We start from the raw sequence: 16,200 nt of genomic DNA on the forward strand, positions 1-16,200 counted from the left end.
ACCCTAATTGCCATAGGCTATCTCCAAATAGCCAGTAGTTGTAATCATTAAGATCTCTGATTCACTTTGCTAATTAGGTGGTGTGTGTGTGTGTGTGTGTATGTGTGTGTGTGTGTGTGTGCACATTCGTCCTTCGATGCTGAAGAAGACCATGCCATCAGGGAAATGATGAAATGACTTGCACTTGACTTTGTTTTGAGTGAGGGAGGGCTGTGCAGGTCACCAGCCTCACTTCTCCTCCATAGCCATCTGAATCCAGTGACCAGATATTCATCAGGATGACTGGAGATGACCCAGAATGAGACAAATGGGGTTAAATGACTTGCCCAAGGTCACACAGCTAGTGAGTGTCAGGGGTCTGAGGTGAGATTTGAACTCAGGTCCTCCTGACTCCTGCACTGGTGGTCTATCCACTGCACCACCTAGCTGCCCCCTTAGGTGATACTGTATAGCAGAAAGAGTCAAGGATTTGGGTCAGGGGTCCTGGATTCAAATCCTGTCTCTAAAGTCCTTTGTGTGCTGACAGACAAGTTATTTTACATATCTGAGCCTCAGTTTTCTCATCTGTAAAATGGAAATGATACACTCAATCAAATGCCTACTATATGCCAGGCATTCTGCTATATTATCTACTCCCTAAGATTGTTGTGGGGAAAGTGCTTTGCAAACTTTAAAGCACTATTGAAATAAGAATGAATAGAATTGATAATCATTATAGTTATTCTATGAATTGGTAATTGGAAATGAGTCATGAGTTTTGCTTCAGTCTCTCTTTCTTAGAAGGTTCCTGAATCAACAAGCATTTATTAAACTGCTGCTATGTTCCAGGAACCATACTTGGTACTAAGGACATAAATACAATGAATTTAACACCTCTGCCTGCTCTTAACCATACCCAAAGGACTATAAAAGTATACATACCTTTTTATCTAGCAATACCACTACTAGGTCTGTAAACCAAAGAGATTTTTTTATAAAGAGAGAAAAACTCATTTATATACAATGGCATTTATAGAAGCTCTTTCTGGGTGGCAAAGAATTGGAAATTGAGAGGATGCCCATCAATCAAGGAATGGTTGAACAAGTTTTGGTATGTGACTGTGATGGAGTAATATTGTGCTATAAGAAATGATGAACAGGCTGATTTCAGAAAAACCTGCAAAGACTTGCTGATGGAGAGTGAAGTGAGAAGAACCAGGAGAATGTTGTACACTGTAACAGTAATATTGTATGATGAACACATGTGAATGACTTACCTATTCTCAGCAATATAATGATTCAAGACAATCCCAAAGGACTCATGATGAAAAATGCTATCTGTCTCCAGAGAAAGAACCCATGGCATCTGAATACAGACCAAAGTATACAATTTTTCACTTTCCTTTTTTATTATTCTTTTTTTGTTCCAGTTTTCTTCCACAGGATGACTAATATGGAAATATTTTTACATGATTGTACATGTATAATCTATGTCAACTTGTTTGACATCTTAGGGAAGGGGGAGGGAAGGGAGGGAAAGAATTTGGAACTCAAAATAAAAGAAATAAACATTATTTTTACATGCAGTTGGGGGAAAATAAAATATTAAAAATGAAAACACTCACAATTGACCCCCTCCAAAAAAAAACACCTCAACAATCCCTGTTCTTAAAGAATTGACATTGTAAGAGAGAAGACAACCAATTTTTTCCTAATTGGTTAAAACTGGATTCAGAATATCAACTCCTTTCACTGCTTCTACTACAATCTAAAAATGAAGTGAAGAATTTATCAACTACTCTACTTTTAGTAAAGAGACTGCCAGCAGTTTTCTCCCTCCCTCTCCACTTTTAGTTTATATTTCCCATGAGCAGATTAACTGTTCTTTAGGTAAATATGTTCTTTCTGGTCCTTGTTAGATGTATTCTATCTCTGGCAAAGACCTTGCTATTTTTGTGTCTTAAGCCACACATAGAAAACTGAATCCTGTTCTTCAATACCATTTTACTTAGTCAACTGTTCCCTATTTCTCCCTCTCTTTTCTCATTTTCTTGCCCTTTATTCCCAATGAATCTGCAGATATGGGTAGTTCTTGTCAGATCTGATGAATCTTGGGAATATCTTCATCACCTTCCAGATACATGCTATAGGAAGATAGTTCATGTGCTGAATGCTCGTGTCAGGTTCATATAGAGCAGGCTTCATCTCCGTTTTTAATTAGGAAGTTGGTGCTTGCCAAGATACTTGAAGCAGCTCAGCTGAATTGACTCATGTGACTATGAGATAACTTTTTGCCCTATGAGTATGGGATACCTCCTCTCCATGACAGCCCATCAAATGCTTAAAGATAACTACCATGGCTCCGTTTTGCAAAGCTGTTTCTTCTTTAGGCCAAACATCCTCATCATGCAACCAACTCTTCAAATGCAGGGAGACAGTTATAACTGGATTCCCCTCAACTCTTCTCTTTTTTCCAGGCTAAATATTCCCAGTTTCTCTAACTCAGAGATTCTTAACTTTTTGTGTGTCATGGGCTCCTTTGGCAGTTTGGTGAATGTTGTGAACCCTTTCTCAGAATAATGTTTTTAAATAATTGAAGGAAATTCTGCATTTCAGTTAGAAGTAACTGAAAATAAAATTGTAATTTTCCAAATTCATACTCCCTGACATCTGTCCATGAACCTGGGTCCATATAACCCAAGTTAAGACCCCTTTCTCTAATTCATCCTCACGTGGAATGAACTCAAGTGCTTTTATCATTCCAATTACCCTCTTCTGGATGCTCTCCAGCTTACCAATGTCCTTCCAAAATAGGGCCCCTGTAACTGAACACAATACTCTGGGTGCAGTTTGATGTGGACAAATACAACAGGATTATCACCTTTGTCCTGGAAATTATATTTTTCTTACTTCATCCTGAGTCCACATTAGTGTTTTTGTCTGACATATCACACTGTTGACTCACATGGAGCTGGCAGTATGCTAAATCCCCAAGAATATTGGTTTTTTTTTTTTTAAATAAATTACTAGCTAGTTTTTTCCTCCCAATCTTGTTTTTGTGAGGTTGTGAGGTCACATTTCATTTTATATTTGACCTACCAAGTTCTAGCTTACCATGATGTTTTGAATTCTGACTTTGTCATACTGTGTCCTACTTATCTCTTTCAGATTTGTGACATCTACAAATATGATAAACATGCCCTCTATCCCTTTATCCAGGTCATTGATAAAAATACTGCATGCTATACAACTAAGCTAAGATCCCTGGGATATGCTGCTGGAGACCTCTTTTTGTGGTGACAGTGAATCTTTAATGACTATTCTTTGGGTCTGGCTGTTTTCCTTCCCTTTCCCTCCCTTCCCTTACCCTTTCCTCTTTTCTTTCTGTTTCTGTCTTCTTTTCTTTCTCTCTGGCAGAACCCTGAACCCCTTCCTGTTTTCTCTATAGATACTGGAAATAATAAGAAACCACATACATTGGGATTATGCAATGTCTCCCTAGAGCAGATGCTCTGATATCCCGGGTTCTAATGCTTAAAAGCAATTTCTTCTCACTGCTCATTAATGTGGAATTAAAGCCTTGAGAAGTAGCACAGGTAAAGGGGAATGTTCGCCAATTCTATAAGATCTTTCAAATATATAAATGTCAGCTGGCAAATTGATAGGTAAGTTGTATAGATGAATTAATCATCTCCTGAATGGATGGCAGGCATATTAACAATTTCAGTGAATAAGAATATTATTCAACTAACTGAAACCACTGTTTACTAGTTGGTACCTTGAAATGTAGAGAGCCCCTGACATTCCCACCTATCCTCTGGGCCTTGTATAACCGGATTCATCAGAAAGGATATGGCCTTCCTTTTGGAGACATAGTGAGAGTCAAATGGAGATTAGCATTCATCTTAAGGAACATTCAGGAAACAATCCTTGAACATCTACTGTGTGTGAGGTGTTGAGTTGGAAACCAGAGATAAATTAAATGTAATTCCTGCCCTCCCAGAGTTTGTACTTTAGCAGGGGAGGTAAAATACAAAAACAAATAACTGTGATATAAGAGAGGATATGAGAAGTGATATAGACAACACAAAATACCATAGGAATTCAGAGGAGAGAACACTTACTTCTGGTTGGTATAATCAGTGGAAGCTTTGGGGAAAATGTGGCATTTTAGTTAGAAAGCTCAGGAGGATTTTGGCAGGTAGAAATGAGGAAAGGGCATTGCAGGCAGATAGAATATCTGGAATGAAAGCAGAGTTGGGAATTTGCAAATAATGTTCAGGTGATGTCAAGCACACCAGTTTATCTTAAGTAGAGATTTTATATTGGGAAAGATTTGGCTTGAAAGGTAGGTTGGGTCCAGATAATGGATAGTATCCATTGTTATGCTTAAGAGTTTGGACTTCATTGTTAGAGAGCCATTGTTATTGCATTTTTTCAGTCAAGTCCAACTCTTCTTCATCCTATTTGAGGTTTTCTTGACAAGAATACTGTAGGAGTTTGCCATTTTCTTCTCCAGCTCATTCTACAGATGTAGAAACGGAGACAAACAGGGTTAAATGACTTGCCCAGGGTCACACAGTTAGTGTGTGTCTGCAGTCAGATTTGAAGTCAGGAAAATGAGTGTTTCTGACTCCAGCCTGGGCACTCTATCCACTGTATTACCTAGCTGCCCTAGAGAGCCATAAAATGTTGTAAGTTTTGGAGCAGGGCTTTGAACCAAAATTTTCCTTAATCTGAGTCTAGTAAAATATATATATATGTTTATATCACATTGCCCTTTTCCATGGATCAGACTTCACCAAAAGGGGGATGTGATTTCACATTTGTTAGGCTTGTTCTTGATTGTTAGATAATGATATACTAAGATTTATAGAGCTCTTTATATACCTCCCATTTAATCCTTATAATAGCCCTATGAAGTAGGTACTATTCTCATTCTCTATTTTACAGAGGAATAAATTAAGGCTGAAAGAGATTAACTTGCTCAGAGTCACCCAAATAGTATCTGAGGCAGAATTTGAATTCAGTTCTTTCTGATTTCTATTTACTATATGACCTCTCTACCACCACTGTGGAGATAATGTAACATATTTTTCGGAGCTCTCTTTTTAGCTAAAAAAAAAAAATCTAACAGCCTCTATTAAATAAGAATACTTAATTATTCCAGTGCATCTGAAGTAAGGGTAGCTATGTAGTGCAGTGAATAGAGTGATGAAATTTGATTCAGGAAGGCCTGAGTTCAAGTCTGCCTCGTACATTTAAATGTATGATCCTGGGCAGGCTATTTAATCTTTTTTAGATTGTTTCCTTATCTGTAAAATTCAGTTAATAATATTATTTGTCTCACAAGATTGTTGTGAGGATCAAATGAGATAATATATGTAAAGTTCTTTGCAGATCTTAAAGCTTTTTGTAAATTCTAATATTTATAAATGATTTTATTGATGTACATAATCTCTCCAACAACGCAGACAATAATACATCTGCAATTGCCCATAGTGTGTGTCTGTTTTCATCCTCCACCAACCAAAACAATGGGTCTACCTATCATGCAAGAAGTCTTTGAGAGGATTGGTGGGGAAGGGACAAGTTAAATAGTAATATGATTGAAAAAAAGCCCATTCTACCCTTGAGGCTACCTTTCCGTGTAAGGAAATATTTGGTTCTTGTTGTGGGTTCTGCATATAAGGCATTTAAGTTTTAGGCTAGAAATCATCAGTGGTCAACATGCTACATGGGTTGTCTCAAAACTCAATATGATTTTTACTATTTTGGCCTCTGGATGCATATGTTAAAGGGCTTGAAAAAATACTCTGTGACTTTTCTCACCTTAATATAATTGAATTAGGTCATTGTACACCTGTCTCAGTCTCTACATTGTATGATTGTTCCATGATTTTAATTCCTTAATAGTTACAGGAAGCAAGCATTCTTTTTAGGTAATTCAAAGCTGTTGAGGGTGAAAAATAAGAAATAGATTTAGCTATCAACTTGCTGATTTGGGGTATATATTATACAGGCCAAAAAAATGTTTAGAGAGGCTAAGAAATAAAAGGGTATCAGTTGATCATGGGCATTTTGTTAAGCTTTTGATCAATCCAATCAATTTCCTCCCTTTTCTCCAAGTTTGATAATTACTATCTTAAGAAAAAAAGGTTTGGTTTAGTGTTCATTCTAATTTGTTTAGGCTAACCCTGAATGATAGTGACTGGCATTTTTTATTGTTTTTAATTTTGAAAAAATGTTTTTAATTATGGAGGGGAGAAATCAACTTCTCACCCTCATTAGGCACAGCTCCCAATTTCACAATTAGAAATACCAAGGACTTTCCTGTAAAAGTTTCACATCTTGTGGTCTCCTTTCTTATTGCAGTGCTTTTTTTGGATGGTCACATTCAGAGACATGTTCTTATATAACTGAAAACCAAAGGATGTGCCTGCCAGCTCAGCTGGCACAGAATATTGTCACTGGTAAGTATGTGAAGGCCAAGTACTGAACAGAAAAGACTGGGTTTTGGTTCAGAGAGAACTACATTTTCAGCCTTTTAACTATTGTCTCTAGATTAATGAATTTTAAATTCCCAGATGGTGTTTGCTAATTTTATTTTTTTTAAACCCCTCATGGTTGGGAGAAATTTCAGCTTCCTTCCCTTAAGCTGTCATGATAGATTGTGCCTAGAGAGTGTGAAATTCCTTTTTTTGACAGCCCAGGAGTTTGAAGAGTTCCTTTGAAAAGCTCCTAGTGTCATGGTTCAGAACAATGAATGACAAAGCTGACCCTGCAGGGAAGAGGCATAACCCCAAAGTGGAACCATGACGATTACAAAATACATGCACATCCAAAAACACATCCATCATTTTGATAACTGCATAATCTATTTTGAATTTAAACTTATTTTTACTTTCAGAATCACTGGATCTGAGTTGGCAGGAACATTAGGGCTTGTCTGGCTCAATCTGAGTTTGAACAGGAATCTTCAAAAAGAGATTCTTCAGTCACATCTTTTATACCATCACTGAAGAGGAGAAACAACTCTATCCCTTCATCCCTAAACTGGACCACTTCACTTTTGAAAAGCTTTAATTATATTAGGAAGTTTTTTTTTATTACCTTAATCATAAAATTACCTCATCATAGCTTCCCTCCTCTCATGATCATGACTTCTAGTCCTAATTTCTTATGCCTTTCAGAAAAGTCACATCCTTCCTCCCTATGACAGCCCTTTGAATACTTGAATACAGAAATCACATCCAATTATTTTAGTTGTTCTGAATCTACGCGACAGCGGTCACCTAACTCATTCTTCTCCATCTTGTTCACAATTATACCTTGAGAGATTTTGTCAGAAGTTGCTGAAATCTATAACTAGAACGTAGAGAGTATTTCTCTAACCTGTCATGCCAGTAGCTCTGTGATTGCCAGTTACAAGTAATCATTAGGCACTAGTTAATAAACATTTATTAATTGACTCAATAAGAGGAGCAGAAACTGTGCTAAAGGCTGAGAATACAATTGCAACAACAAAAACGATAGCCCTTACCCTCAAAGGATTTATAATCTAATGGAGGAAGCTAGCATGCAGCTGAAAAGAAAGGTGGAGAGGAGGGAGGAGAAGTTATCTGAAGGTGAAAGTAACGCCATGGTGGGGAATTCAGAGAAGAATCAAAATAGTGCAGCTGGGTGGGAAATGAAAAGATGTTCTGATTTTTAAACAGAAGAGTTAGATTTTATGGTTCTACCCGGCAATCGGAGACGCAGAGGGGAGCGATGAGATGTGAATACCAAGACTGATGAGATCTTGATGGAAGGTGAGGTTTTCCCAATGACAAGGTTCCTATGACATAGTGGAGGAGTTAGGAAAAGTCCCAAAGTAGTCCATCCAGGTAGGAAAGGAGGTATCTCTATTGAACCCCCTCCTTCAGGTTTGATGTCTTGAATTCATTGAGAGTAGCTAGGTGCTATCTGGCCTCCTGGTCACTTATTTTGGGTTTTGATTCCTTGTTAACCATTTGTGTTCTATCTTTCTCCTCAGTAGAGAAAATCAAAGGAAAAGAAGAGTTGTTTGGCCTTTCCTCCAATGTCCATTACTATCATCTCATCTATCCATCTTCTGTCTCTGCTTTGATCTTCTCATTCCTAACATGACTCAACAAAGTCATTTCTGTTGTGTTTAGCATTCATTACCAGGCTCTGCTTATTCTGAGCTTTAGTGCTTTTGATATTCTTCATTAAATTTAATTTTTTTCAATTAGCAAAACTTCTCTCCTTCAACCACCCACCCCAACTGAGAAATGACTACAAAAATCTTCTTGCAAACATGTATATTCAAGCAAAACAAATTCCTGCGTTGATCATGTCCAGTATCCACATTCGTAATACACACATACACACACACACACACACACACACACACGTAATTCTGCACTTTGTCCTTCACTTCTTTATCAGGAGGTAGAGAGCATATTTCATTCTCAGAACTCTGGAATCATAGTTATCCATTACATTGAGTAGAGTTCCCAAGTCTTTCAAAATTGTTTTTATAATATTGCTAAATTTGTACAAATTATTTTCTCATTTATGCCTACTTCACTTTGCATCAGTTCGTTTGTTTTTCCAGATTTCTCGGAAACCATTGGCTTCATCCTTTCTTACAGCACAGTAGTGTTCCATTACATTTACATGGCCTAACATATTCAGCTTACCCCAACTGACGTGCATGCTCTCAATTTCTGATTTTTTGCCACCACATAAAGAACTGCTATAAACAATTTTGTACACCTTTAGAGTTTGTTTTGCTTAGGACAAATGTCACTGTTTATCTACCTTCCTTCTTATCCTCCTCCCTTTCTCTCCTTTCTCTCTTGTTTCCCTCTTTTATGAAATGCATTTCTGTATACACGTCTCTCTCTGTCTCTCTCTCTCCATATATATATATATATATATATACACACACACACACACACACACACACACACACACACATATATATATATGTAAATATTCTTCCCTCTTAACCAGTTCAGATAAGAGTGAGGCTCAAGTGTAACCCATTCCCTCCACCCCTTCCTCATTGGTTGTGTTTCTACTTGTACACCCTGATTAAGTGAGATAATTTCCTCCAACTTTTCTCTCTCTTCCCTCCCTTTCTATTCTTCTTTTAAGATCATTATAACAGAAATTCTTCCAGATCTTCTGTCTTCTGTGATCCCTGATGATGATTAAGGTCAGAGCAGTCACATGCATAAAACTCCCATATTATATCGTAAACAGTTAATCCTTGTTAGGTTACTTATGATTATTTGCTTATGTTTTCCTTTATACATTTCTCTTGACTATTATTGTATTTGTCATTCAAAATTTCTATGCAGATCTGGTGTTCTCACTAGGAGTGCTAGAAAGTTCTCTATTTCATTAAAAGACCACTGCTGTCACCCTACCTCCACATCCCGAATTACATTTAGTTATGATGGTCAAATTATTCTTGCTTTTGAGTTTATATCCTTTGCCTTTTGGAATCATTATAGTACAAGCTCTTCATTTCTTTATAGTAGTATCATATATGATCTTAAATGTGACTCATCAGAACTTCAAATACTCTTTCTGGTAGCTTGAGGTATTTTTCCTTTGACCTATAAGCTCTGAGTTTAGGTATAATGTTCTTCAGCGTTTTCATTCTGGAATTTATTTCAGGAAGTGACTGATAGATATTTTCTATTTCCATTTTCCCCTCTTGTTCTAAAAAAATCTAGGTGGTTTTGTGATTTATTGAAATGTTATATCCATGCTCTTTCTTGGTCATGACTTTCAAATAGTCCAGCGATTCTTAAATGATCTCTCCTCAATCTGTTTTTATGGTTCATTGTTTTTGCTACGAGATGCATTTTCTTTTCTTTTATTTCTTTACTCTTTTGACTATTCTAACATCTCTTGTTGTTTAATGGAATCATTATATTCTATTTAGTCCATTCTAATTTTCAGGGAGTTCGTTGCTTGGGCAAAGTTTTGTATCTCTTGTGCCAAGCTATTAATTCCTTTTTCAATTCTTCTGTAGCTCTCATTTATTTCCCTCTGTCTTTGTTTTTCATTTATAAAAAAAGGCTTATTTTAAAATTCTTTTGAAAAGTTTTGTTTCCTCTCTTCCAGGAATTGCATTTGAACTTGTGCCCAAGCTGTGTTTTCCTTTTATGTTTGGCTTGTGGATGTTTTGTAGTATTTCTATTCCTTTGGGCATATGGCTTGAGTGTCTCTGTTCCCATAAGAACTTTCAATGGTGGGATATTTGTTTATTCATTTGCTCATAGTTCTAGTCCAGTTCTTGATCTCTGAATTTATGTTGGAGCCAGGCTTTACACTCTTTAGGAAAGAAGGTTTGGGCTGCTCCTGTTGCTGCTTTGGTGGGGTATTGATTTTGTAGTTGAGCTCAAGTCTGACTGGTGCTCCCTTAGAACGATCTCTGAGTTCTTGATCCAAATAAAAAGGTGTGAGCAACATGCCTGTGAGCTTGCCCCATTTGGAGTTCCATTGGACTCAGCCACTATCAGCCACCTGGGCAGAACTGTATACTCACCTTGGTCTGGAATTCCTGTTCTGGTTATTCTTCTTTAGGCTTCCAAGTGGGCTGGAAGCTGGAATCAATGTCTGATGCAGTCCTGGGATTCAAGCCACACAGGTGCCACCTGTTTTTGAACTTGCTTCTGCTTTCACTTAGGGCCTACTCTCTTCAATCTGGAATGCCTCTCCTAGGCACAGGTTTCCTTCTCAGTGAGTCCTGGATCTGTCACCTAAAACTGGGCAGTGAGAAACAGAGCTTCCAGTTTGCAGCTGTTCCTCTACCTTGCATAAGTTTAGACCCATCTGTGCTGAATCTGGGACCTGTTCTTGTCCTGGTGCACATCTTCTCACTTGCAATGAAATGCTCAGCATGTTCTTTTTCAGTCAGATCTTATGCTGTCTGTCTGTCTCCTCTCTCCTCTCCCCTTCCTTCCTTCCTTCCTTTCTTCCTTCCTTCCTTCCTTCTTTCCTTCCTTCCTTCCTTCCTTCTTTCCCTTCCTCTTCTTTCTCCTCCTCCTCTTCTCTTTATGATGGTCTGACCTAATAAAACACCTAACAAAACTAATTGTGATTTTTTTCTTTGATTTCCTGATCAGGATTTAGTCTGGAGCATTTTCTAGATATATTTGGAGGAGTTTTATATTTCTTCCCTTTGCCTTGCCATCTCAGCTCTGCCTACCTTATTGCTGCAGTTCTTAAAGGATTTTTCAACACTGTGCTCTCATCTTCTTTATGTGTCTTTTGCAAATCAAAGTTGGTTAATAAATTCCTGGTGTATACATATTCATTTTTAAGGTAGTTTTCCATTTTCTTCTTTATTGTAATAATTGGTGTTTATGTTGTTAGAATTTCAGTTTGAGAACTTCCTCTTCATTTTAGGTGAATATCCTGGTAGGTCATGGCATCACCATTGTTATTTATCTGAACTTTGAAATCTGTTCTCCTCAAATCTAGGGTTTGGGTCAGAATACTTCCAGTCTTTTTTTCCTTTACAGATTTTAACATGGAGCAAACAGTTTCTCCCAAGGGTCTTATCATTTCTACTAAATATTCATCAGTTATCAGAATCAGGTTCAGAATGATAGTTCTCCATATCAGTTCTTCAATCTTTTGTAGAAAAATAGTATCATCAAACCAAATCAAGACTTTATCATTTCTTCTGTTTTTGGGGTGGGAAAGTAGGGGGAGAAAGAGACAGAGACAGATAGAGACAGAGACATACACGTAGTCAGAGAGCGACAGAGACAGAGAGAGACAGACTCAGAGAGAGAGACAGACAGACAGATAGAGAGAGAGAGACAGACAGAGATAGAGACAGACAGAGATAGAGAGAGAGACAGACAGACAGACAGACAGAGAGACAGAGAGACAGAGAGCGAGCTTAGTCTTGGAAGGGTCCTCGGAGCTCAGGTACATGAAGCGTGAATGCTTTCTATAATATCCTCCATTCTATACTTGAAAACCTCCAGTAATGGGCAACGCACTCTTTTCTGACAGCTCAACCCATTTTTATGAAGCTACTATTATTAGGAAGTTATTTCTTACATTGAGCCACAAGCCACCTCCCTACAAGTTTTACCCATTGCCCTTATTTTTATTCTATGGGGCCAAGCAGAGCAAGTTCATCTCCTCTCCCACGTGACATCTCCTCAAGATGAATTGGGTTTAAGTCCTAACTTTACTAGGATTATTATTGTGACTGTGGACAAAACCCTTCATCTCTCTAGTCCTGAGTTTTCTTATCTATAAAATGAGGCGCTTGGACTAAATGTTCTTGAAGCTCCTTTCCAGCTCTAAAGTTCCCATGATCACATGATCATTTATTTGAACATTGTAAAGATGTCCCAACCAACTCTTTCCTTCTTCAGATTAAACACCACCATCATGTATCTTGACTTCAAATCATTTGTTCCGTTGTTTTTGTCCCTTCAGGGTCACAAAATCCCCAAAGAGAAAATTATCTAACTGGATTAGAGCGAGAAATCATTTGTGTGACTCTAAAAAGAGACCCAGAGCATGGTTTTGGTAAGTAATGTTGCTTGAGCATGCGTGATCTAACATTTCCTCCAAAATATGTGGAGATCTAGTATTTATAGGTGAGCATGGGTGAACTTTCCTATTGGGTAAATGTAGTTGTCTCTTTTGATGTTTTACAACTCTCTCAATGTGATTCATTCCTTTTCTAGACTACTCCTATTTGCCTTCCCCCCTTCTCTTTATGTGGCCCTAAAGCATCTTGTTTTGTGTCAGAAATCCTTTGGTAGTCTGGTGAGGCCTATAGGCCTCTTCTCAGAGCAGTGTTTTTAAATGCATCATACAAAATATATGGCCTTGCAAAGTAAACCAGTTATAGTGAAATACAGTTATCAAAATGTTTTTTAAAAAACATGCTCATAGACTAAGGCTAAGGATTCCTGTCATGGACATTTTTTGTCCAATGGTCACAGTTCATCAGACTCTTGTGGAACATTTATTATATACAAAACAATGTAATGAGTTCCAAGAGAAGGATATTACTTGAATAAGGTAGGATATCTATCCTCATGAAGCTTAAGTTTAGTGAGAAAGACAAGGGGGTAAACACACATTAAAGGATGTTGGAAAAGTAAGAAGATCTATCAAGAAAAAAAGAGAGGATGTTATTGAAATATTAGAAAAAGCAAGGAAGTGTTCTTTGAATCTGAGGGGAAGTATCTGCTGGGAGTGAAGGAGCGGACAGTTAACATTCTTCCAACCTTCAGGGAGGTCAAGAAAGATGACAAGAGAAAAAAAATCCATTAAATTTGATAATTAACAAGTCATAGCTCACCTGAGAGAGTGCAATTTCAGTGAAGTAATGGGGGAAGTCTGATAGCCAGGAACCAAGGAGAGGGTGGGTAGAGAGAAAATACAAGTGAAGGAGAAAGACTCCCCACCCTCATCCTCTCAAATTGAGCAGTTAAGGGAAACAGAGAGATAGAATAGTAGATGGATAGGCCAAAGAAAGGATTTTAATTTTTATTCTAAGAATTGAGGAGACCTAGTAATGGTTGTAGGTAGATGGGAAGAAACCAGTGATGAGAGAGGATGAGTATGCATGAAATTGAAAGCTTTCCTATCAGATCCAAGTCCTAGAGAAAGGGGTAATGAATAGAATGAAAGCACATATGGTGAATGAGAATTAAGCCTTAGTGAGGCATGAGAATTCAACCTGTGGACAGAAAGGAAAGCAGTCAAGAAGAGAAGAGAGAGAGGGAAAGAAAGAAGGAGAAAGAGAAGGAAGAAGAAAAGGAAAAAGGAAGGGGAAAGAAAAAAGAGAGGAAGGAAAGAATGAAAAAGGCAGAAGAGAAGGAAAGGGTGGAGGAAGGAATTAAAGGGAAAAAAGGAAGGGAGGGAAGAAAGAAAGCAAATAAGAAAGAAATTAAGGAAAGAGAGAAGTAAAGAAAAATGTAAGTAAAGAAAGAAAAAAGGAGGCAGGCAGGAAAGAAGAAGGAATTAAGAGGAGAAAAAAGGGAGGAAAGAAAGAAGTAAATGAAGGAAAGAAGGAAGAAAGTAAAGAAGGGAGGAAGGAAGCAGTAATGAAGAAAAAGAAGAAAAGGAAAAAAGAAAGAATAAATAGAAAGAAAAATGAAAAGAATAAAGAAAGAAAGAAGGAAAAAGAGGACAAGGAAAGAAGGGAGGAAGGAAGGAAGAGAGAAAACGGGTGATGATTCTGAGAACTGCTTGGAGACTTGAGGACAGGGGAACTAAAGCTCGTTTGGCCATAGAGTCTTCATCTTCTCAGTCATGGTGATTGGGGGAAATATAAATAAAACACTGGGAAAGGTTGTTGTGAGGAATGAGCAGAGTATGCAAAAGCAGACAGAGCTGAGGATTGCGAAACATTAGAAATAACCCAGCTTAGATTTTTGTAGCAGTATTTGGCCATGGAAACAACTGGAAACAAGAATCAAACAGAGTTCTTGGTGCTACTGCTTACTAATTAAGTGACACTGATCAAGTCATTCAAACACTCTGAACTTCAGTTTCCATTTGTTAACATGGGAATAATAATACCCTCCTTGCCTACCTCACAGGGTTGTCTCAGTGTGAGGAAGATCATAACCTACCTATGCTTTACTAGGTAAATCCTAGGGACTTTCCTTGAGGCCCTAAAATATGAAGTGACTTACCCAAGGTCATAGCTGGTGAGTGTCAGAGGGAGGATTTGAACATAGGCATTTGGGATTCTAAGTCCTGCACTCTATCCATTACATCAGATTGCTTCCTTCCTCTGAATATCATTGTTATTACGTTACTAAGTCATGCTGACAACTTTGAAATTGGCATTTTTAAGATACATAAGCCAGTATAAAATATATTTTTGTTATTTGATAATCTTTTGATTTTTGTTCTATTTAGGCTTCTTAACTAATTTTATATTTAATGTTTTAATGATGAAAAGATCATAACCTCTCTCCTCATCTTACTCAATTTCCCACATGTGCACATTTCTGAGTTTTTTTCTAAGTTCCTTTATAAAGCAACCCATCTAAAATGTGTTGATTTCGAGAGTTACTTGAAGCTCAGACATGTTGGATGACTGATCCCTGGTCACATAGTTAGCAAATATCAAGAGTAATGATTTGAACCCACCTATTCCTAACTCTAAGTCCATCACACTGCCCCCCACACCATACTTCTTCTTCTTCTTCTTCTTCTTCTTCTTCTTCTTCTTCTTCTTCTTCTTCTTCTTCTTCTTCTTCTTCTCCTCCTCCTCCTCCTCCTCCTCCTCCTCCTCCTCCTCCTCCTCTTCCTTCCACCTCCCCCTTCTCCTTCTCCTCCTTCTCTTTCTCCTCCTCTTCCTCTTCTATTCTGAAAATGAAATTCTGAGAAACTGGGTTTGAATTGTTTCACTGCAAATCCTTTTATTCTCCTTCTGATTGCCTAACACACTGCAGAGGGTCATCAGTAGGACATCACTCCCTGCCCAAGTTAATTTTGGGGGACATTTACTTCATTTTCTTGTTTGAGCTGTGCTTTGAAATTTTCCTGCTCATCTCTTTTGTTGTTTCATCTAAACTGATCATTACCCCTACCTTATGGAAGCCATAGTCTGTCAGCCATAATACTGTCCTGCAGCCTGCGTGTCCCTAAATATTGTCTCCTATTGCAGGGTTTGTTATCATTGGAAGTGAAAATGTGGGCAAATTGGACCTCGGAATCTTTATTGCTTCCATTATACCCGGGGGACCTGCTGAGAGAGCAAAAAAGATCAAGCCAGGTAAATCTTGCATTTTTCATTTAGTTACCAATGTGTTATAAGAGGTTTTTGAGAATGTCAAAGGAGATCATATTTTGTTACTGTAAAATACTTGCTAGAGAAGTGATAGGATTTTGTTTGTGTCAAGGTGGGTATAGGGTGTGGGGAAGAGGGCCATGGAGGTGGTGTGCCCATAGTGAAAAGAGCCCTGGACTTGGAGGTAGCAAAGCTGGATTTCAGTCCATCCTCTATTGTTTACTAGCGATGTGACCTTGTACTAGTCATGTAAATTCCCCGGGTCTGCAAAAATATATAAACAAAGGTATGGAGATGTGATTTTTGATTCTAAAGAATTCCTAGTGTGGAAATTCTTTTCATCAATGCGCTGATGAAAAGAAAAGCAATAACTCCTCTGTAAACCATAGTCTTAGACAGTTGGGTAGAAA

General features: G+C 37.8%; 1 protein-coding gene across 7 annotated transcripts in view; it reads left to right on the plus strand.

The window, feature by feature from the left end:
* Positions 1 to 16,200, plus strand: part of FRMPD2 (FERM and PDZ domain containing 2) — a 306,604-nt gene that overhangs the window by 84,249 nt on the left and 206,155 nt on the right. For all 7 annotated transcript variants that reach the window (XR_011971421.1, XR_011971422.1, XM_072627697.1 and 4 more), the window contains exons 17-19: positions 6,355 to 6,452; positions 12,466 to 12,558; positions 15,668 to 15,775. Coding sequence is in view for 5 of the 7 variants with exons in the window: in XM_072627697.1 (XP_072483798.1) it covers positions 6,355 to 6,452; positions 12,466 to 12,558; positions 15,668 to 15,775 (299 nt within the window). In the remaining 2 variants the exon portion in view is untranslated. The remainder of the gene's footprint in view (positions 1 to 6,354; positions 6,453 to 12,465; positions 12,559 to 15,667; positions 15,776 to 16,200) is intronic.

Source organism: Notamacropus eugenii, chromosome 1 (assembly GCF_028372415.1).
Source record: "Notamacropus eugenii isolate mMacEug1 chromosome 1, mMacEug1.pri_v2, whole genome shotgun sequence".
In the NCBI taxonomy this organism is placed as follows: domain Eukaryota; kingdom Metazoa; phylum Chordata; class Mammalia; order Diprotodontia; family Macropodidae; genus Notamacropus; species Notamacropus eugenii.